At 36.9% G+C, this 24,747-nt stretch overlaps 1 protein-coding gene across 4 annotated transcripts in view; it reads right to left on the bottom strand.

The window, feature by feature from the left end:
• The window catches only part of PATJ (PATJ crumbs cell polarity complex component), a 246,892-nt gene that overhangs the window by 161,578 nt on the left and 60,567 nt on the right, over window positions 1-24,747 (bottom strand). For all 4 annotated transcript variants that reach the window (XM_081145252.1, XM_081145254.1, XM_081145253.1 and 1 more), the window contains exons 17-18: window positions 22,134-22,265; window positions 2,251-2,460 (exon numbers count right to left, since the gene is read on the bottom strand). In XM_081145252.1, coding sequence (XP_081001378.1) covers window positions 2,251-2,460; window positions 22,134-22,265 — 342 coding nt within the window. The remainder of the gene's footprint in view (window positions 1-2,250; window positions 2,461-22,133; window positions 22,266-24,747) is intronic.

Genomic DNA, 24,747 nt, shown 5'->3' with positions numbered 1-24,747 from the left:
TATAGCTCACAAGCAGACAGTTTTGCTAAAAGAACCCAGATGTGAAAGAAGGAATTACTTAGTGGTAATTCCACTAAGAAGTTTTAGTCTTGAAAATGGCCTTTCTCTCAGCTCTTTACTGGCCTCCCACTCCCAAGTATCCTGAAAGCCTTCTAGTCACTGAGGGAAGCCTGGACAAAGGTCTGTCTCACAACTATTATGCTCTAAAACCCTCTAAAGGTGAGGCTCCAAGGTCGTGAGGTTCCTCCAGCTCTACCCCTGCCAGAAACAGCATAGGAATCCCCACCCAGTTGGTACTAAGTTCTATTTTTTATACTGCCTGAAACACTGCCTTAAACTGCTCATAGGTATAGTTGTGCTGTTTAAGTCTTATCGGCCATAAATAGTTTGTGATTTCCTCTAGCAGGCCAAATGATCAGGCAAATAATCAGGGAAAATCTAGGCAAAGTTCCTGCCATAATACAAGATACTAAGAAGATGAGGTCTTCATAGAAATATCAAGTTTTCCCTTTCTTAACTTGTCCAAAAATAAAACTGGGCATCTCATGATATACATTAGCTATAGTGATATCCACATATCAAATATACAGTACAAAATCAAGAACTTGACTTAGCTGTAGCTATGTATATATACATCTGAACACACCTATCTATATGAACACTTGTAGTATGTTAATATATTTCATAAAACAAAAGGATTTTAGAGTTAAGAAAGATCTTAGGAGTTCTCTAGTCTTGTTCATTCAGTCTTTTCAGAAATGAAAAAAATAGGCCCAGAGAAGAAAAGTGGTGCACCTACGATCAAATCATGAGGATGATGTTTCTCAAAGTGCAAAATTCGGCATTAGAATTACATAGGTGATTCGTTGAAGAGGCAGGTTCTTGAAGAGCACATCAGAATTCTTCAGAACATCTGAGTAAAACCTGGGAAACTACATTTTAACACCCTCCCAGGTGATTCTTAGGTAAATCACATACTTTGAGTTTGAAATCCCCTGGGCTAACTCACAGCAAAGCTAGAAACAGAGCCCAGATTTCTTGACATCCAGTCCAACGCTCTACTCTAATCATGCTGTTTTAGACACGTTGCATGCAAACTATACTAGTAACAACAAATTAAAACAGGAATATATAGCATAGTGGCTAAGAGCACAGGGCCTGAAGCCACTCTGCTCAGTTTATATTCCAACTCTCCCCCTGACGAGTTATATCACTTAGGGTAAGTTACTCAACTCTCTGTGTCTTGATTGACTCATCTGTGCTAAGGGTAATAAGACGACTACCTCTTCAAGTTCTGTGAGGATTAAATTAGCTAATGCACGTAAAGGGCTTAAAATACTGACTGACATATAGTAAGCACTTAATAATACTTTAATGCTGCTTGAAAATGATCATCAAATTTTTTTTTATTTTTTTTTGCATTGGGGAACTTCAACAGCACCATAACTGTAAAGTGGCCCTCAGTCATAATCTGACCCAGTACATGAGCTTGAGCAATAAGGAGACTTTAAGACAGCTGAGCCATATAGGAGTTTAGATGGCAGGGTTTTTGTTTTGTTTTGTTTGTGTGTGTTTTTTAAATATCTTTATTGATTTCAGAGAGAGGAAAGGAGAGAGAGAGAGAGAGATAGAAACATCAATGATGAGAGAGTCATTGATCAAGCCTGCAACAGGGCATGTGCCCTGACCAGGAATCGAACCCCGATCACCTGGATCCTAGGTTGACACTCAACCACTGAGCCACGCCCGGCTGGGCTAGATGGCAGGGTTACAAGTTACTTTGATGGTCAGAAAAACTTATTAAAATCTCACTGCTATATGGTTAAAATGACATATTTCAACTTATCATGCCACGTCAACATCATTCCCAAATGAAAGTTAAAATGCATAAATAGACTTAAGTTTAATTTACATTCATAAGCAATATGACAAGAACTTAGAAGACTGTGCTAAAAGCATGAAGATAAAAATAGTAAAAGAGGTAGTAGTAAGACTCGTCACGCTAACAGTTAGCATTTATGCAATAATGTGCTAAACACTTAGTGCATATCATCTTAAATTCCTAAAACCCTATGAAATATACAGGATTTTTTCTGATTCTGTAAGTCAAGGACATTAAGAAACTTACGCAAGGATACACATACAGTAAGCAGAACAGGGATCTGAGGCCAGGTGCATTTGTCTTCAAAACCCATGTTCTCAACTATTAAACTATGATCACTTCCTATATTAACCAAATTCAACACTTACCCCCAGAGGCTTACAGATGCCAAGGCGGACAGTACCTGGCGGCACAGCTTTCAGCACTTCCACAGCATCAGCAAGTTTGGTGTTGTCCAAACAGTACTGATTGACTGAGACCAGGCGGTCTCCAGGCAACAGTTCTCCACTTCTTTCTGCAACACCATCAGCCACCAGGGAACGAATCACAATCACCGACCTCGTGGAATCTAAGGGGTCCTAAAGATCAAACAAAGAAGAAAGATGAGTCAGCTCCAAAAACAAATACGTCGCCTTAAGACAGTTTACGTTTACTCTTGCATCTCACTGACCTGTTTACTTCGTGTGTCTGGCATTCTGGTGATACTTTTCCAAAGAGACACAGTCTATTAAGCTATCACTCTAAACATCCACACAGCTATCAGCCCGTATCAAGGTGAAGACATAACCTTAACAATTTCAAAAATTGCATGTCTGAGTGCTCCCTACATACACATTCCTTTTTTAAACTTTTTGTGACATATTTTGTTGTATAACCAGAGGACTAGGGACAACTGGGAAAGATTCCCTGACATCCTCAAGTACAGTCAGACTATGGATCAAAGGTAAGCCCACCTATTATTGCTCTTGGGCAGTAAGTAGGTGTCATGAGAAGTATACTATACGATACTCTGTTCTTGGGCATTCCACCAGTACAGAATCCTCCTGCTAAATCACTTAAGTTAAAAAAAAGATATGGAAACCATGGCATATCCCACTGCATTTAAAAAGTATGTTTAAAAATCACATATCCTAAAATTATGATAGTGTAAGCACCCCTAGGTGAGAACTATTTATATGTAGAAATACGCAGAAAATGAGTATCGATTCATGAACAAAACTGATGTGCAAATCTCTCTCATCCATATTTCTTTTCATTAAGCACTGAAGATAACATTGACATAGATTACATTTGGTTAATAAGAATCAAGTTACAACCCCACTATTATTTCTTATTTTATTCAACAAATACTGATATATAACACTTACATATGTCAGGTTCTGTTCTAAATTCCTGACAATCATTAATTCAACTAAGCCTTACACCGAACTTTAGGATGTGGGTAGATTTATTGTCCATATTTTACAAGGCAACTGAGGGTGAGAGAGTTAAGGAGACTGGCCAAGATCACCCAGCTGGTTCCTAAGCCCTCACTTTCGACCACCATGCTCTGCTACTTGCCCTGCACCAGAATAACAGAAGAAACTGGAAATACAGAGTCGTGAATGCAAAGACATATTTACATGGAAATCTTCTGGTTGAGAAGAATCTCTTAATCTGTCCTAACGGCGGAGGTATGTGGTACTATCACTAAACCTCAACCTTAGTAAGGGAGAGAAAAAAGAATCCCGATGATAACAGCACTTGCCAAGTTCTGGGCTCTCTGTTTGAAGTGTCTAATGGTTCCTTTGAACTTTTCTGATCCAGTTTCCTACACCTCTGTGTTTCAGACATTAAGGTTCATTTTCAAGCACTCTGCGGAATTTTAAACAAATAGGCCATATTTGAATCAACAAAGGCTACACAACTAATTCCTTGAAAAATGCCTTCAAGCAACTTACCTTACTTTCCTTAACTAACCTTGCCTTTCCACTCCCAAGTTGAGAGATTCTTGGTAAATTTCTAACATGCTCTGACGTATATGCCACCACGTTTATGAAGGGGGTTGAAAGTATAAGCTGTCACGGGAACTCATTAATAAAGTATATAGTGTCAAACTATAATTACGCCAAGGTTTTCAAGTAGAGGGAGCTATTGCATAGGAAGAGAACAGAAAAGCACCAAAAAAAAAAAAAAAAAATACGGTGGTGTATCAGGAGGCAATCAGCGCAGTAATATAAAAGAGCTGTCTATTTTGTCACTGGCAACCATGAATCACAACACACTTTTCATTCTGAAATATGAAACCATTACATTTTAAGTTTGACACGCTAATAAATAAGCTGTACAATTATGTCCTTCATTTAGGATGTCAGTTTTTGATGGAAAGCTTTTTTATTGGGGGGGAAGGGAAACTACATAATAGCTTATTCCCCTTGTGAAATGCACAGAAAGCAGCCAGCATTACTTCATGTTAATAATTACTTAACTTTCTTAGAGAAAACTGCAACAGTAAAATATACCGAAAGCAAATAAATGATTTCACTAGGTTGGTGTGAGTGACCTCTGTAGTTTCATATAACACCAAATCAAATGGCAGTATTTTTAACCCAATAAAATAGGTGAGTTGGTTTTCAAAATGCAACCCATTGAAATGATAATTAGAAACATGTCAGAGGAAGATTAACCCGGAAATAATAGAAAAGTCATGGTGAGCACTTATTTACACAAAGTCCAGGCTTCTTTAGCCCTCAAGCTAGTATCAGGTGTGCCTGCTTACTGACACTTACTCAGGCTTTCGTCCCTAATCTACCACCACTTCTCCTGGAGAAGAAAACCCTGGCAGCTGCTTTGTCACTTAAAAAAAAGTCAAATCGCCACCTCTGAGGATGCCCCATTGTGTATAATCACTACTTCATTTTCTATGATGACTGTTCGGACTGTACGATTTCCCACACAGCTGAATGAAGTTGCTTTAATGAGTAACAGTCATTTTCTGTCATGGTCATCACATGTAGCAGCCACCCAATGGAAAAAGAGCAGCTGCTACTGCCTACTGGGGTATCTACTGTTCTTGAGGATTTGTGGCATTTAAAAAATGCTAAAAAAACAAAACAAAACAAAACAACTATCCAGATTCAGACTGCTTCTCATCAGAAAAGTCTATTTTCTGAACATACAGCCCACAATCTCATACCCATGTTATAGCCAACAAAATGTTATAAAGATATTTCTAGCAACCTCTATCCAACTCCTAGAACCCATGCAGATTTTTAAGTCCCTATCAGTTTTTACTGCCTTTAATATAATTTTAAAACCTCTAACTTTTCTTGTTTTGGTAAATAACACTGCAAGGAACACTGTATTCAAGAATCAAGATGTTTTAGACTAAACAGCCAATAGAGGGCACTAAAGACCAATCACAAAACACAAGAAACATCTTTTACTATGCAAGCCGTTCTCTTCTGAAGGGTATTTCCCTTTATTCAAAAGCCTTACATCATTATATATGTTCTAACAGTATCCCATATGATTGCTTCAACTCAACCATTGATGGTTATCCCCTACAGCTCTTAAAAATATTATCAAACTCCTAAAATCAATTAAGAACAGCCATCTTTCATCAGAATACTATATAAGAAAATAGGAGATCTTACCCAAATCCTCAATACTTAGCTGTAAATTCCAGAGAACCACCTAAATTCTCTCTCATAAGTGAACAGAATCACCATCCCCATCTGAAGAAAAACGGATATGAGGATTTCTGAGATCTCTCAAAGTGATACTATAATGTTTGATATTTATTATAAATCCAGGATGTGTCAACGTTGCGGAAAGTCCCAGTTGACAGACTCCTCGCCTCCCGCCCTCCGAGCGGCTCACCACGACCCACACGCTCACCTGCTCCCCTCGCCCCTCCACTGAGCTGCTGGCTAAGGCGTGTCAGTTTGCTCTCTTCCATGTGACCCTCTCTCCCCACTTCCACTGCCACACCTTGATTCACTGTCTCATTATTTCCAGCCTGTGCAACTGCTAGTCTCCCAATAGGTCTAACTGTCTCCAGCCTTACTTCCATCAGACTCTTTTCTACAGAGATAAAAGAATGATCTTTAAAAATAAAAATGTGACCACAATTCCCTCTGCTTGAAACACTTCAGTGATAAAGTCTTCAGGATAAAGTCCCAACTTTTTGGTAGAGAAATCCCTTCAGATCTGCAGTTCAGTCTGGTCTCCTTCGGCTGTCCCCACAGACACCACTCACTGCCCACTCCCATTTGCCCCGCACACTGTCCCAGCAATACAGCACTACTGAAGCTCAGGGACTGTAAAATGCTTCAGCACGCTTCGTGACATCCTATAAGCCATTCCACCTGCCAGGCATGTCCTCCCTGCCCCACGTCCACCCATCCACATCTTTGCCATGAGAGTCGGCTCAAGGGTTTCATCCAATGAGAAGCATTCCCTGGCTCCCCAAGGACTCTGGCACTTCCTTACTCAGCGGTATCTCTAAATCTGAAAAGGACCTTCCAGTATAGCATTTGTCATAATATATTTTTCTTACTATTCCTAATCTCCTAAAGTAACTTAGGTGCGCCTGCTAGATGCAATTACAGCACCTTGCATTTTCCCTATTATAAAACTTTTAACATTTTACTGAAATTATTTTAATCATCTTCCCTACTAAAAATCAGCTTCATGAGAGCAAGAATATGTTTGCTTATTTGATGTTTTATTTCTAGGGCCTACTACAGTGCCTGGCACATAGAAGTACTGAATAGTAGTTGAAATATCCAATGACTGAATCTATTCCGTTTCTCTCTCCTCAGTGGATTATGAATACACTGAAGGCATACCATCATATATGAGTAACAACAACAACATCGTTAACTGGGAACACTTCCTGAGCTCCTGCCACACCAGGCATGTTCTAAGAACCTTACTTATTTGAACCCATTTAATCCTCATGCCCACATGAGGTAGGTAACATTACAATCCCTACTTTCCAGATGAGAAAATTAAGGCAGAGGAAAATTAAATAACTTAACCAAAGCACACAGCTGATAAATGGCAGAACCAGAATTTAAACCAGTCAGTTCCAGAGTTTATGCTCCTGGTCACTAAGAGATGCAGCTTCTCTATCTTAAGGTAAGTATTTGCTAAGTGAATGAATTAATGTTGAAGAAAGGCAAATTGTTAGAAGATAAACTTAATACCTTGCCCAAGTGTATAAAACTGAGTTCCTTAAACATCACCCTGGGCTACTAGAGGCTTCTATTTCAGTGCCCAGCTGATGAATGTTAGAGAGCGTGTTGCACGTACAGGTAAAACATGCCTTTGTGTGCTAGGTTTTTCGTTTACATTTACTTTCTCAAGAATCCATTCATTGGGTGAGCTAAGAACACCTTTACATGAACAGATACAAACATGTGACAATCATTATCCTCGAATGGATGGGATTCAAAGTTTCTGAAGTGTCTATAAAATGTATTATATGAATATTTGTGTACATTCCCACAGATCAAAGAGACTGGAGTTCACATAAACTCAGGCAGAGTGCAGGGGCGTCACCTGGGGCGGGGAGGTGGTTCGGCTGAAATGTGAGCTCTGTCAGAGGCAGAGAACACAGAAGACATGCAGAGCTCTAGCTGTAAAGCTGCTCCAATACTAAAACTACAAACACAGACGAGCAAGTATGGCAATCTCAGAGAAAAGGAACAAAGCAGGGATTGTTACATAAGGAAGACACAGAAGAAATGAGCAAGAAGAGTGGTCACATTTTTAAATAAACTGGTCAATGCATTAGAAGGCAATTTTGAAAACGAGGCACATGGGACATACACCAAGGACTGTTCTGACATTCATCATTTATAGGCCTTGGAGTATTACTGCAATGCAGAAAAATAAAAATCACAGTGTAGCCCGGCCGGGCATGGCTCAGCGGTTGAGCTTCAACCTAGGATCCAGGCGATCAGAGTTCGATTCCTGGTCAGGGCACATGCCCTGATTGTGGGCTCGATCAATGACTCTCTCATCATTGATGTTTCTGTCTCTCTCTCTCCTTCTCCTTTCCTCTCTCTAAAATCAATACAGACATATTTAAAAAAGTAAATAAATAAAAACCACAGTGTAACAACGACTTAACTAGATGGATTCAAAATAAAGAGTAACTTTGGGTTGTCCTTCTTCGTTTAAAATATATTCTGTATCTAACACCCAAACTTTTAAAAACATTAAGTAATGTAATAGGAATTTAAAGACCATAGCAAGGAGGTAATGAGATAGGCCATAGTTTATTTTAGATAAAAACCTGTGTATAAATTAATTTACCTTTGATAATTTTGACACTTATTATCAACTAAGTATATTCAAATATAAAGTTGGCCCACAGTACACTCAGGGGAGATATGGTTAATTCATACAGTCTTAATTCTATGTCATTAAAGTGTTGTGCTGTTGTATTACTCACCACACCCAAAATATATGAGCTCCTGTATTACAGGAGTCCTTCACCAAAATGAAATGATTCCAAGGAATGACTAGAAAAACAACTTCGAACAACTATGAAATACAAAGTGCTCTACAAATGAACAGATCTCCTAACCAATGAATTCAATGCAGTGATGTACACTATTACAGAATTAGGCTACTAAGCTTCATTCCACAAATATTTATTCACGTAAGTGTTAGGAAGTATGTTTGAAAGATAACTTTATAGGATCTATACCTATTAATTTCTGAGTAACGTAAGGTAGCTAGCTAGCTAAGTAATATTTGATGAGACTTGTCCAAACTCAATAATTGTCAACTAAGAGAAAACTATGAAAGCAGCAAGTAGTCAAATATTTGATTCTTAAAGAGTATATTCTTAAATGCGGCCATTATTATTTGAATGAGAAAAGTACTGAGTTAAAATCTAAATAAATTAACAGCAAAGTAAATTTTCAAAATCAGATCTCAAGGAAGTTACTAAACGGAGAATGCAGAAAGAAACCACTAAGTTTAAAAGGGAGACAGCTGACTATTTCATCCTGGAACTTGGCAGAAAAAGAAGTGGGTACAAAGAAAGGCAAAGGAAAGGTTCCTTTAAACACAAACACATACACACACACACACACACACACACACACACAGAAATACATCTTAAGGAAAAAACACTGATCTTCTGATGCTCTGCTGTACATCTGGCATAAATTAAAATTTCCACTGGTAGCAATGTCAGTCAGGAAACAGGAATCCAGAGGTTTTTTTAAAAAAAGAGAAAATATATGTAGGAGAGACAAGGAGACAGTCAATCCAGCAGGGGTAAGCTGAGTGTGGATTAGAAGTCAAGGGACGAGTTTTGAGCCCCAGCTTGATGCCAGCCTGGCTGGGTATAGTTTCATAAGGTCTTCATTTCTGAGTCAGTTCCTTCAATTGTAAAACGAGAAAGTTGGATACATGACAGTTATAATCCATTCTACCAACTCTGGAATCTTATAACTAAATTTGACAGAGTATCTTGAGTCAAATTTGTCATTATTTTCTCCCAAAATATTCACAAAACCACTATAAAAAGTAGGGAATGATGAAAGCTAATTCAAAACACAGCATCAGCAATGAGAAAGATATACACTATCATCACAAATGTGATATAATTTTAGTTAGTGATATCTTTTAAGAACTCATAAAAAGGCCACTGACTACACTAGATCTAACTTCCTGGGTATTCCACCATCAAAACAAAAGATACAACAAAATATATATATATATATATATATATATGTGCCTCTGTGTGTGTGTGTGTGTGTGTGTGTGTGTGTGTCTTAAAACAACTTTTTTTTCCCCTTTGCCATTTTTAGATAGCAAGAAAAGACATGTCGCAGACTCATAGTTGAATTAAAATCTCTAGAACAGTTCTGGTTTAAGGCAGTGGGATGTAATTAATTATACTAAAAGAGCGTCTTCAGATTTGACCAACAAGCTAAGCATTTACTTTTAGGAAAGAGAAATAAATGTATTTATAGTGAATGCAAGGCAATAACTAAATGATTCTAATGAATAATGAGCAGGCTATCTTATCAGAATCTAACCCCTTTTTTAACTATTTTATAATATAGCCAAAGTATTACACTAATCATACCAACAACCACAACATCATCATGTTCAAAGTAAGTACCCACAAAATACATTCAGTGCACTCAAGATAGATTAAACTGATATGGTTCCTGGCTCCTTGTGTCTTATTACTTCCTAAATACTATTAGGCATTAAGAATAGATTTTCCACTCATCACACATAGAACTAAATAGTCCCTGAGCAACAAAGTAAGCACAGTACGTAAGGCAATTAAAAGCACAGTGGAAGAGAAGTGGACAGAGAAGGTTGCAAAAAGACCAAAATATATTCTAAAGAGGAAAAAAATACATAAGCTTGCAGTTAATTTTATTCTGAATAACCTAATACTTTAAAAATCTATTTTAAGAACCACAATAATCAAAATGGTTCAAGCAGGAGTCCCATCTTGAAGACTTCTTATAAGCTATTGCTTTCTCTTATCCCCTTCTAGTCTCCTACTAGATATTTTCCTTGGATATTAAATATGTTCCTTAGATGTTTCATCTCTTGAAAAATGTATGTCATGCTAGAATTGTTTACATGTTTACTGTTCACCCCTGGCCCAGGATTTACACTGGTTCTAAGGAAAAAAACAAACCACACAACTGTCCTTTATCCAGAAGTCCCATCATCTGGCTGAAATGGCTAAGGTTCTGCCAGGCAAGCAGTAGTATTTAAGTACAAAGTCACCCCCTCTATTAAAATTACATTAGCTGAAGTTTGAATGTACTTAACACTATGGAACTGTACACTTAAAAATGGTTGCAATGGTAAATTTTGTTATGTGTATTTTACCAAAAATTTTTAAAGTAGAGAACAAGTTTATAAATAAGAAATATCCCAAAATCTTCCAGAAAAAAATACCAAACCACATTAGTTGAAAGTTATTATGATGCAGAGAAAGTATAGACATGTAAAACTTTTACGAGCTTTTTCAATACTAGCTTTGGAATTCATTTTAATATTCCAAACAAGTCACTCTCAAACTAAACAGAAATACCAGCTGAGTGATACTGTTCAAGTTTTTTAATTTCTTTTTTAAAAATAGTTTATTGATTTTTAGAGAGAGAGAAAGGGGGAGAGAGAGAGGAACATCAATGAGAGAGCACATCGATCTGCTGCCTCCTGCAGCCCCCCTACCAGGGCAGCCTGCAACCTGGGCATGTGCCCCTGACCGGGAATCAAACCGGCAACCTCCTCATACACAGGATGATGCCCAATCAACTGAGCGACACCGGCCAGTGCCAAGTTGTTTAATTTCTAAGATTCAGGGTTACCCTTTGTAAGTGGAAATAACAGTATAGATTTCATAGAGCTACTAAAAGCATTAAATAAGATAAGGCATGTAAAGTTCATAGTAAGTTCATAGAAGTCACTTCATAAGTGCTGTTCCTATTATTATTATTATTATTATTATTATTATTAATTATTACTAGGAAAATGATGACGGAAAAGAAGTTAGCAGGATAAATGGGTTGAGGAGTTAACATTTATGGTCTCCTTTATTGCCTTCTAAATTTAGCTGAGCATGTGTGATATAGACCAGCAATGCTCTCAATTGCCAAAACATTCATGATGTTACACTTACATGTTTAAGAGACGAAAACAAAGGGGCCCTATCCTCCAGATACGCAGACCTCTGCACCTGAAGAGAGCTTCAGGGCATCATGGTGTCCTCAGCCCTCCTCCTTCCTCAAAGCAGACACTGAGACAGGAGCCACCTCGAGGCTGAGAGGTTCTCTGATAACCAGTGCCACATCAAGGTCATACACAGGATGCCTTTCATTCCTTACAAAATATTCTGCAGGTTTCTTTTAATCCTTGAAAGGGCAACCAAGACTCTTGATACATAACACACAACGTGTAGAATAAAACTTTGACAACTTGAAACTGTGCAAGAAAAAGGCCAAGGAGTCCTGCTGCAGAATCTAAAGTAGAACAACACACCGTTTCCACTCTCCAGCAACGAAAAGGCCATGAGGTATCTCAAGAGCTTTGACCAGGGGAGAGAAGTAAAGGTAAGGGACCATAAGGATTCAGGAATACTCTGAATTAATCTTTTGGAACTGTACTAAGTATGTCTCTCTGGAAAGACAAATAAGAATTTTTATCATCTTTTACTCGAGCCATAATAATGAAGGATCAGTGCTGTTTCTGGTCAAGACTGTACTTTCACATTACTTGACCACAGACTTAGGAGCCCAGCTCCACTACTAACTAATTGAGTGATCCTGAGCAAATTCTTCAACCTCTTGTCATCAGTTTCCTCATCTATAAAATGAGGATGATCATAGGACCTACCTCCTGGGGTTGTAGAGATAATTAAATCAACACCCTCCTCCCACCCCACCCCTACAGGTTTTCAACAGTGCCTGACAGAGTAAACAGTATGTAATAACTGGTTATTATTACCATGTGAAATGCTAGTCATGTTTTCCAAATAAAATATTAGAACGCAAGGTTTCTCAAAGGATTTTTCATTAAAAGGAATAAAATTTAAAAGTTTAGACAGATATTAAACAGTTCACAGTCACTAAAGAGAAAGACATGAAATCAAGATCAAGTTATCAATACCAGGACAACCCTGTGGCTGGAATGTTCACTACGTGCTTGTCTACAAAGCAGGCCTCAATCTCAATTTTCTGTGAGGCTCCTGACAATTACCACAGGGTCTCTCAGTCTTACTCCCACCACTGCTGAAATCATAGCATATTATATAGAGTTATTCCTGTCTGTTTCCTTTATTCTATTTTAATAAATGTGTATTTGTCAACTATCTCTCTATCCCCAGCAAAATTTGAACTCCATGAGGACATGTGGTCTATTGGCTATTTTTGTTCACTGCTATATCCCGTGTCTGGAACAGTGCTTGGCACAGAATATGCTCACTACACATCTGTTAAATGAAAGATCTTTAAAGGGAACATATCTTTTCATCTTTATATCCCTCATAGTAACTCATAGTAAGTAAACAATTTTTTTGAAGGAGAGAATGAATAACAGTTATAGCAAGTCTGTGCTCAGATTCTATCTTTAAAAATAATCTTCATCATCATTTTTCAGTAAATAGTACCATGTTATTTTGTGCCTACAAAAATATGGGCATTTATACACACCTTTTATTTAGTCTTCACAACTTTACAGGCAAATACTATTTCTATTTTATGGCTTATTGTTTTAGTAAACTGAGAATAAGAAAGACTGACAAGCTTGTTCAAAGTCCTAGTAGGGTGTCACAGCCAGAGTGCAAATCCTAGTCCATTCTGACTCGTAAGACAGAGCTCTTAAACATGCTATATGCTCACAATGCATACTGGTGAATGCAATAGCTGATTAAAGTCTAATATAGAGGGGACAGCTGAAAGGGAAACTTGAGCCCTAGAAAACGGTGTGTAAAGATCAGGCAGCCAATCCCCTTCCAGGTATCATGACCAAATCAGGCCTCAGGTAGAAGAAGGAGGCAGCACCACTTCCTGGCCCTCACTGGGGATAGCATGGCGTCTGAGTCACTGCCTGGCTCCAAATGACATCCACAAGCAGGGAAAAGCAATACAAATCATCATGTCGCGGGAAAAGACTCTTACTATGTGTTTGTGGGTTTGACTCAATCTTTCTGCCATACTGAAGGAAGGGCTATGACTTTCATCTACTAGCATGGTTTTCAACACTGACATCAGACTCAAGTGAGAATTTCCAAAACACACCTACACCCAGAGGTAGGGGAAGATGGGTGATGAAACATCTCTGGAAACTGAGTTTCTTCTTTAGATCAATTCTTTTTCTTTTTAAAACATTGTTCTATCTTTAATTACATGGGAGACACAGACACATAGCCAGACCGATAGCCACTAACTTCCTGGAATATCTTGTGAGCATTTCAGAGGAGACATGCAATTATCAGGTATTGCAGTAAAACTGAGCATCACGATGTCTATATTTTAGCTCTCTATGGTCGTTTTGTAAACACTAATATGTACCATTTATCCATTTCTGAAATACTCACTAAAGGGAACACAACAGATATATCATTTTGAGTATCTTCTCAGCAATGCCTTCTAGTGTGAAATAACACTGTTAACAGGAGAGCTGCCCTATGGAAAGCATTACCCAGCTGACAAGCATTTGCTGCCTTGCCTCTACGTTCTCTCTCCCCCATTAGACACAATGGGATTTTTTTGCCAAATTCGTATTCCAGAGGGGCCATGAAATTCCCGCAAAGTTCAACATCAGGCCTGACTTAAGATCTCTGAGGCCTCCTGCTAACTCCATCCCCCTGCAGCTGCCTCGCTCCAGCAAGCTTTTGATCTGTGCAATCTGGGTTTCAAGCTGATACACACACAGCCCCTTTGATCTCTTATTAAGTGGCTTCTGGTCTCCTGATGCCTTTAGTCCTGCTGCAGTGAAGTTCTTGGAAGTCAGTCATCATCCTGAGTACACTACAAACCCCACACACCAGGAGTGGGCTCCCTTCATTCACCTACTTCTCAGGCTTGAAAAGCAATCTTTAAGCCATGAGAGAATTTCCCCGGTAGCCACAATCAATCTACTCCATGAACACATCACTAAGAATTATTTTTCAAATGAAGCAGCTTAAAATGATTTAAAGGATACAGAACTTTCCCATAGAGGGAAAGGAAGCAAATCCCCCGTGAAAAGAAATCTTCGGCCCAGTTGGCACTAGAGCTTATAGTACTTTGATGTTAATAAAAATAAATGTGGACAGGAATCAGGGATGGGCAAAGAGCAGCCTTTATCAGTTCCCCTAAGTTCTGTTAAGCAAGAGTGACCTTTCAATGCAGCTGTGTGATTTGTTCAACAGTAAGCTATGTATTTGCAAGAACATGTACACTACCATTAGTAACAGACTGACTGCATTTTGCTTAGTACCAAGATTTTTTTTTTTAAATCCTCAACCAGAGGATATTTTTTCCATTGCTTTTCAAAGAGTGGAAGGGATAGAGAGAAAAATATTGATGTGAAAGAGACACATTGATTGGTTGCCTCCCGCACACACCCCAACTGGGGCCGGGGATAGAGCCTGCAACCGAGGTACGTGCCTTTGGCTGAAATCAAACCCAAGATCCTTCAGTCTAAGGGCCAACACTCTAACCACTGAGCCAAACTGGCTAGGGCTAGTACCAAGATCTTAATGACACAAGGCTGAATTGGACCCAAAAAGCACCTTAAAAAAAAAAAAGATGTAAACAACAACAAAAGATACTGGTGGCCATGTTATGAGATCCTGGGAGCATTAAAATGGAACTATACAATAACTTCCAATACATTACTATCCTCTATATGTTAGATTCTGGATAGAGTATAGGTTTGTATCTGACTTTTTAATAATATTAATGTATGTAGAGCTGACCCTTGAACAACACTGGTTTGAACTGTGTGTGTCAACTTATACATGGAGTTTTTTCAATAAGTACTATAAATGTATTTTCTCTTCCTTCTGCTTGTCTTAGTAACATTTTTTTCCTCTAGCTTACTTTATTTTAATAGTACATATAACATATAAAATATGTGTTAATTAACTATTTATGCTATCAGTAAGGCTTCCAGTCAACAGTAGGCTATTAGTAGTTATGTTCTGGCCGAGTCAAGTTATATATGTATTTTTAATTGTGCAGGGTACAGTCCATGTACCTACCCCTGCATTATTCAAGGGTCACCTGTACTACTATATGTTAAAATTATGTTAATACCTATCAAATTCTATATCCTGGATTCTATAAACTAATCAGCTAATCTGAACGTAAAGACTGGGCTTTTGCAAGTTACTGAATACTATACATACTGACGGTAGCACTCATGCAAATTCATCCAGCATTCAACTCTGGTAGCAAAAATTAAAATCCTTCGTTTCTTCCCCTTTGAAACTCAATTTTCTGATAAACATAATTAAAACTAGTAGAAGAAATATGAATAGACTTCTGGGCACTTATATCGAAGTCTGAATATAAACAGTTTATGTATTCTTAGCTATAAGGTTCAATATTAATTACTGGCAATATAAAATTAAAACAAAATTGATAGTTATATATTGTTATGTCTTAATCCATCCATATCGTGGAAAACCAATAGCAAATTCATCAATTGTGTACCTGCTTACATTTTATTTTCCAGGAGAATTATCTGAGAAAGGACTCCGTTTTCAGGAGGAATGATTCTGCATAAGAAGACATCAATTTTAAGTGGTGTAAATACATGTGAATCTCATGAACAATTATGTTCAAGCAATTTGGTAAAACTATACCAAAATTTAGAAGAGATATGCTCTTTTAATGAGCGATTGCACTTACGGGAATTTATCACAAGATACTATTCCCACCTTTTTACAAAAGAGTATGTCAAGGATATCCACTAGAGCCCCATTTGAGGTACTCACCAACTGGGGACAGGGGACTGGCTAAATAAATTATTGTACATTGACAATAATATACTGTGCAGTCATTAAAAAGAACTAGGTCCCCAATAAGTTGAAGAAAAAAGGAAAAAATAAGTATGTAGTTTTTTAAACACAAAAAGAAAGAATATATAATTGAGGGAAAAAGCATATTGCTTAAAATGTTTATGACATATTCCGTTTATGTGTAAAAAAATATTAGCAACCAAAAAACTATTACTTATGCAATCGTGTATGTATAAAATATCCTGGGAGAATAGACAAGAAAATCAGGAGTGTTATCTGGAAGGAATGAGGGATTATGGTCAGAGATAGAATTACTTGTCATGAGATACCTTTAAGTACCTTTAAAATTTTATGCCATATGTATGTATTACTTATTTTTAGAACATTTCTAATGTGCTCATGAAGTCATTCTGTTGCACATAAGAAAAGCATCGATTTAAAGCTACACACATGAAATTTATACAATCCCTTCCCACAACTTTTAAAAGTCTTTTTAAAGAGAATTCCATCTAATAGAGTTAGTAGTCAGGCGAAAACTGCACACAGTTTTTCTCTCAAACACTAAGCATACCATATCCACGACAAATGCTATTTGGGTTCTATAACCCATTTTTTCTATAAAGAAAATTTAATCACTGTTAATTTTTACCAGGAGGAATGCTTTCACTATTCTTTCCAATGAATCATCATTTGCCTGTGGTCTTTCAAACAACTTTCTAAAGCATTACTAAGAGTATTTACGTATGAATCACCTCTCAATTACTGTGCTGTTATGATTTCTATTTTTTATCTCTCTCAAATCTGAGGTAAACCCAAAGCCTTTCAAAAATATCTGCTCTGACAAACTTTGAGTCTGTCCATAGCAGAAGGGGAGGAAAATGAGGCATGGGATGTGGGAGGAAGAACTATTGGTTAATAAATTTTACCTTCTAAATCATTAAAATTCAGAAGTATCAAGAATGGCAATATCATGGCTAATGTTCAAAAATTGGCTAATGTCAAACATGTCCAGTGATTTATAATCATGAGGGGTTATTCAAAGTTCAACATAAATCAAAACACCAGAAAATACCCACTTGCCATGTTTAATTTATAAGGTCAACTGAAGGTAAAATCCACACAGTTCTAAATTTATTTCAAGCCTTTTGGTAGATTAAAAAAATTACAGATTCTCAGACTACCTAATAATTGTTTCATTACTGAACATTGACCCACAACAAATTACTTGGACTAACTTAGGATTCTTAAATTTGTAATTATTTTTGTTTGAAGCAATAAACACTAGTTCTTACACAATGCATATGAACACACTATATTGATTTTTGATAGTTACTAAACTTTCATATAAGCATTAAAAATGAGAATGTCATCTAGAGGCTTGTCTTTAAGACTTGAACATTTTTCGCAAGTTGGAAAAATAGAAAGATCTGCTGTGATAAATTAATCACAGGTATCCCTGGTAATAAAATGCACATGGAAGCAACCCTCGAAAGAAATGGAGCAGTAGGGTGTGGTGTTTAAAAGCACAGACTCTGGGAGCCAACTGTTTGAGTTAAATTTTAGTTCAGCCACATACTAGCTGTGTAAACTTGGACTAGTTACTTAACCTCTCTGTGCTTCAGGTACCTCAATTCTAAAATGAGAATAATAATAGTATGTATTTCCTATGGTTCTTGTGAGCAATACATAAAGCAATTAAAATAGTGCACAAAAAATAGTAAATACTCAATAAATGTTAGCTATTACTATTTAATTTGTATTAATTTTATTTTTATAAATATTAGGATTAATATTAGTATGAGCATTAATATTATTCCAAGGAATAAAGACATTACACATAGATATTAGGGAATTAGGACAAAGATAACTAGGGAACAATATGTAAACCACACCTAGAAACTGGCAAGAGACTATACTACAAAAACTTCTATCAATAGTTAATCATGGACTCACCTGTACAGACAGCTGCCCCATATTTCCACGGACAACTCAAGATCCTTTATTGGCTCATTCATCTTTTCCTAAGGTTTGGCTCAATTTATGTAATACGTAAATTTCTGGCCACTAATCCACAATTCGGTAATTTTCATATAGCTCATTAAGAGTTGGCTGTATTTTAACATGCAATTTTACAATTAAATTTAGACTTCTCTAAACAAAGACAGCTAACTTATTAATTCTCCTAATCCCACTGGATAGTTGAAAATTGATAAGAGTGCATACATATTGCAGTATGGCTCCATTTTGAGGAAAATATAAAAATTTTTAGTCTTTATTTTTTAAATTGGATTATTAATAATACAATACTCATATGTGCATAATAATATAACATTTTCACTTCTTTACACATAATTTACTTAACCCACAACAATCCTTCGAGCTAGACACTATCATCCCCATTTCTTAGATGAAGAAATTGCATAAGCGCCCATGAAATAGATGTCACATATAATTCTGTCAGGCTCTTGAGGAATTTCATATTATTCTAGAGAAAAACCCATTAGTGAGAAAGTGGTTAACTAAAATTAATATTCCAAAGTAAATTTTCAACCTCTTCAATACTGCTAATGCAGGCCTTTTACAACCTAGAAGCTCTCCCACTCTACTAACACTTTGTCCCGTGGCCAAGTGGCCAAGATGCTTCTAACAAACTTCTTATTCTAAATATGCTATGCCTGGGGGTGTGGGGATCTGCATGGGTCCTATTCAGCTACCTAATAAATTCATACAGGATGCATCAAATACAGTAATAACCAGGAACACAGCCTTTCAGGGCTTTTGCTAAGCCTTAGCCTCGTCTTACAAAACAAAATTTCGAACTTTAGAATTTATTACCTAATTACAACAAGGGATTGTACAACCAATTAATTAACTTGCCCCAAACCAAATCTTAAATTGTGTTTAGGTGCCATCTAAATGGCATAGTGGAGCCCTGGCTGGTGTGGCTCAGTTGGTTGGGCGTTGTCCATGTACTAAAAGGTTGGCAGTTCAACTCCTGATCAGGGCACATACCAGGCTTATGGGTAGGAGGCATGCAGGAAGCAGCCGATGGATGTTTTGCTCTCACATCAATGTTTCTCTCTCTCCTTTCCTCCTCTCTCTAAAAATCAGTAAAAAATCTTTAAAAATAAAATAAATGTCATAGTGAAAAACAGTTCTATACACCACTTAACAAATGGTGAAAACGTGCTGTATACAACTATAAGTGTACTTAAGACTGACTTAAGAAAAACATTCAGTTTAAGATTTCTTCCAAAGTTAGCTACAAAAGTAAATAAACTGAGCCCTTTAACATAAATCAAAGTAGCATTTAGAAAATGCAGTATTTTTCTATTAGTTCTTTGAGAAGCACAAAGACAAAAAGAGGAGCACTTCCTTTGGAGTAAAATTACTTTATATAACTTGTGCAGAAATAAATGTCAGTACTACATGTGTAATGATGATTGGGAGGAAGATGAGAGAGGAGGGAAAAACCCTAGAATTTTATAACTAAAACTTTTAAAAACAAAAGGTATGTTAAAATGCATTCCTACAGGAATGCAGTGAAGAAAACAACATTCCATATTTAGAACTGACTATATATATTTTAAAAGTGTAAAGCTCAGAACCCATAAAGGAATGTCTCGCCCTGGCTAGTATGGCTCAGTTGGTTGGTGGTGTCCCAGTACTCTGAAAGGTCTTGGGTTCAGTCCCTAGTTGGGGTGCTTAGGAGAGACAACCAATCGATGTTTCTCTCTCACATCAATGTTCCTGCTTCTCTCTCTCTTTCTCTCTCTCTCTCTCCCGCTCCCTTCCTCTCTCGAAATCAATAAAGGGATATCCTCCGTGAAGATTTAAAAAAAAAAAAAAAAAAAGAAGAAATGTTTCTGTTAACTAGGGATTAAACTGCTAAGGACTACCAAGGCATGCAGGAAGCAAGGACTACCAAGTTTTTCTTTCCATCTTTTACTGACTTTTTAAAAAAATGTCTGAAGCACTTGTCTGCTTTAAATGTGCAATATTAAAAATATAAAACTTGCAGATAATGTCATTTCACAGGATAAAAGCAACCATTATATATTTATTATATAAGAATGTAAATATATATATATATATTCCAATGGTAACAGAAGTATAGCTGAATAAGACCACATCTGAAAGGTGTCTTCTAAACTAAATCCCAATTATTACATGTTCATTTAGTCCCAGTTAATTTTGGCTAACCTAAACTTTATGCAATCATTCTGCAAACATTTGTTAATCACCTACTATGTGCTAGGTAATAGAACTACACTGGGGAGGGAAATAATGATATATACCTGCCATTTGTTTTATATGCTCTAATATTAACCAACATATAAACTTCCAGAATCTTACAGTATTAATATTTTCATAAAAATACTTCCCAAAATGCACATTATTTGGAATCAACAACTCATAATTCAATAATATTCCAAAGAGAAGTTCTAATAACAAAGAAGGTTGTCTGGCACAGAAATACGCCAGCAAAAATGAAAAAGATACAATCTGTTTCAGTAATTTAAATCACCCTGCCAAAATGTGGAATTTAATGTCTTACCTAATGCTTAAAGTATTTTTCTTTTAATCTATTCCCGATTGCCTTATTATATTAAAAACAAAAGAATTGATTTTTATATCTCTTGGCATTTTATGTGCTTTGATAGAAGACCTTTTGCTTTATTAAACCACAATGTGTTTAGGCAGCACAAATGTATTAAAATATGCATCTTAAAAGTGAAGAGATCTCTTGACAGCAGTTTTAATTCCCCATAATAATCAGAAGCTCTAAAAGTACTATAAACTGGTAAACTTGTAAGATATAAACTGGTAAACTGGTAAAACATATAGGTGTCATACTGTGATTTTCACATTCTCCCCCAAATACATCAATAACTTCACCCTACTCATATCTGGGGTACATATAAATACATAAATATCGTGTCCCATTATTAAATATAAATTTATATTCCACCAAAATTTCACATTTCTTCTTAATTAAACTCATTGAAATTACTAGGTAAACAAAACTATAAAAACCTCCATGTGAAGGGGAGGGAGAGGCGTAGAATTGGGAATGAATACTGATATGTACAGGGTTTCTTTCTGGGGTGATGAAAATGTTCTAATATTAGACTGTGGTGATAGCTGCATAACTCTCAATATATTAAAAGCAACCAAACTATACACTTTAAGTGGGTGAATTTTATAGTATGCAAAATATATCTCAATAAAGCTGGGGGGGGAGATCCCCATATAAAAACACTTATCAAGTTCCAGTCTCCAAAAGCATCCATGGGTATAAAACTATTGCTTCTGCCGCGTGGCTCAGCAGTTGAGCGTAGGCCGAGGATCCAGGAGATCAAGGTTCAACTCCCAGTCAGGGCACATGCCCGGGTTGCAGGCTCGATCCCCAGTGGGGGGAAAGCAGGAGGCAGCCGATCAATGACTCTCATCATTGATGTTTCTATCTCTCTCTCCCTCTCCCTTCCTCTCTGAAATCAGAAAGATATATTAAAAAACAAAACAAAACAGCAAAAAAACCCCTATCGCTTCCCATATTGTCCTGTTATTATATCATCCATCATTTTATTCAGTAAGGGAGCTATCAATTGTCACGGTAACAATGCAATGGCTTTGGACAATGGCTTTAGACATCAAATCATTTCGTTTTGCCTAAGTCAGTGGGTGCCTTAAAGATTTACTGCTTCATATAACATTAATACACACTAACCACTCCAAAAAACTCTACAGAGGTTCTTATACCTGGTAATCCAAAATGCTGAATCCCAAGCCTTTATGATCTTTAACTAGTTCAACAATCTTGACTTCAGGAGACCACAGTGCTAATTCCTCATCATCTTCTTCTTCAGTATTGACATCTACATTGCGATCGGCCTGAAATACCAAAGAACATACATGCTTCAAAACACTGTCCTTTCAATTCTGAAAAGAACCTATCAGGAATCTCATATCTTCTTCTCAAACTGGGCGTTCTCTCTGGCATGCATGGTTTTTCCCTCTAATCTTTTTTAAAGGGGGCATGCACTGGGGTGCAGACACTCTGGCATGAGATCTTCGAGAAAATTCAAGCACTTAAAAATGCAGGCTGTTCATACAGGTTTTTGAAACGTAAGGTACCCATTTCATTCAAAGTATTAACACTGACCTCTTATACTTCAATGAGTTCTGTCATCCCATTAGAAGCATAAAAGGAAAAATAGGCAATTTAAGGAAAAATGAAAACATCATATAAAGTCAAAGCTTATAAGATATTTAAGTAGCAAAACCTGAATTCGTAATTATAGTAAGAAACAGAGAAAAATGCCAACACAGAAAAAGGCAGGACGGGACACAGAGAAACCACTTCTGTTCGCTGCTAGAAGTTTTCAAGAAAAAACTTTACTAGAAAAAGAAGGTGGAAAAAAATCTAAGTCTTTGGGAATTGTGTGAGTCTAAAAACAGGTAAAAATCACTGAGCTGAAATAATGAAAATCTCACCTTGGAGGAAGTAGATCAGCACAACTATTCAGTACACTGGTCCTTGGTTATTTACCCTGACCTCACACCCTCAGGTCCCCTTATTCCAGGCCTCCTCTCCTTTCAGAGAAAAGAGTCGCTGCCATATGGAATTCTAGAAAGCTAAATGATACAGGTCCAATGAATCAACTATGCAGAGCAAGAATAGCTGCTCCAACCTCTGCCTTTATACTATTTATAACACTGTATTGTTGTTTTTTATATGATTTAACTTCCCTAAAATACTCTGAATTTCTACCTGAAGCTCAAGAATTATCTTTTTCTTTGTAGCCCTAGCAACAGGCTAGAATGAAAACTCTGTGCACGCTACCATAGACTTTACCATGGTTATTCACTCAACCCACAACAGTGCCTCGCTCACAACAGCCACTGGACACATACTTGATCATACATTGATAAACCATCCATCTTTCAGTGGGTTTCCCATGAAACTTTTTAAATAAAGCTACAGAGTAAATAATAATTTTTAAAAGTAGACTCCTTACAACTTTGGGTAATCCAAGTAAATAAAATGAAAGTGTATTATTTCTACAAATATAATTGTTAGTGACCTGTATAAGAAAATCAATTTAATGAAATCAAAGTTGGGAAGAGTAAGGCAGCACAGCTAATTAGGGTTGGTTCAGACCTCAAACTGTCCCTGTTGGACACGGAAAGTTAACAGTCCATAGTGAATTGAATCTAAGCATGGGAAGAATTTCTTGATTCTTGAATTACAAAACTTGAAATTAATGGGAATGTTCTGGATCAGTAACCTCTGTATATATCAGCTTGATGTGAGGAAATGATACACTTAAAGAGAAAACACTCATACCTTCCAATAAAAAGCAAAGTTCCAATGTCTAATACAATATGATTGATGTTCTACTGGGGCATTTAATACCCTCACTGATTAATGAGCATTAGAATTTTGGCTGAGCTGTCTAACCAGGCAGAGTTTAAGAACCTAAGAGGGTATTGGGATAAATGAAAAAAAGAGACAGATGGAAAAGAGAAGCCAGGATTTAAAAAACCACATATAATTATAAAACCCAAGTTGACAGAAATTTCAAGGCATCTAAGGTATATAAGATATTATTCTCCAACCTGAAATATATCACTTTGATACAATCAATTCTGCATAACTCCTGTATTCACAGAATGGAAAGCAATCAACTAATGGGCAGCAAGGCTGACATTTAGCATAGCTCAGAGCTGTAGTTTACCCATCGTGGTGAAGTATGACAGATGAGAGGACACAGTCAGCAAGCTGGGTGGGTGATTCACACACCCTGCAACATTAGATTAAAGGCATTTTTATCAGCCTTTAGAGGTAAGCCATCGCCCACATTTAATTTTAGTAAAGGTAACAAGAATCAAAAAAGTGTGGCATTTGAGTCCCTTCTTTGAAGTTTGTTTTACAAAAGATAAACATTTAAAAAACAATTCCCAATCAATAACTTACTAAGCACTTATGTGCCCAGTACAGAATAAAAACACTATGAGATACAAAATAATTTTAAGATATATCCTCTGCCCACAGGGGCTGACGGTTTTCTGGTAAAAGCAAGCCTAAGTATCTATGACTATAAGACAGTGCTATGCTAGACTCTTAAGTCCTTAGGAGATCAGAAAGTAAACATGGGAGAGCTGGAGGAGTCAAGAATAGCTAAAGCTAACTTTTACTGAGCACTTTCCATGGGCAAGGCATGTGCCCAGAACTTGGCATACATTACTTCACCTCCTCCTCGCACAAACCAATGAGGTTGCTAAGTACTCTAAGTATCCCCACTTTTCAGAGGAAGAGTATGAACAGAAAGTCAAGTTACTTGCTCAAAGATTCAAAATCATTAAGCGGTAG

Source organism: Miniopterus schreibersii, assembly GCF_964146895.1.
Source record: "Miniopterus schreibersii genome assembly, chromosome: 8".
NCBI classification, from domain to species: domain Eukaryota; kingdom Metazoa; phylum Chordata; class Mammalia; order Chiroptera; family Miniopteridae; genus Miniopterus; species Miniopterus schreibersii.
The sequence above is the reverse complement of the archived record's forward strand: the minus strand, read 5'-3'. Positions and strand labels throughout refer to the sequence as shown.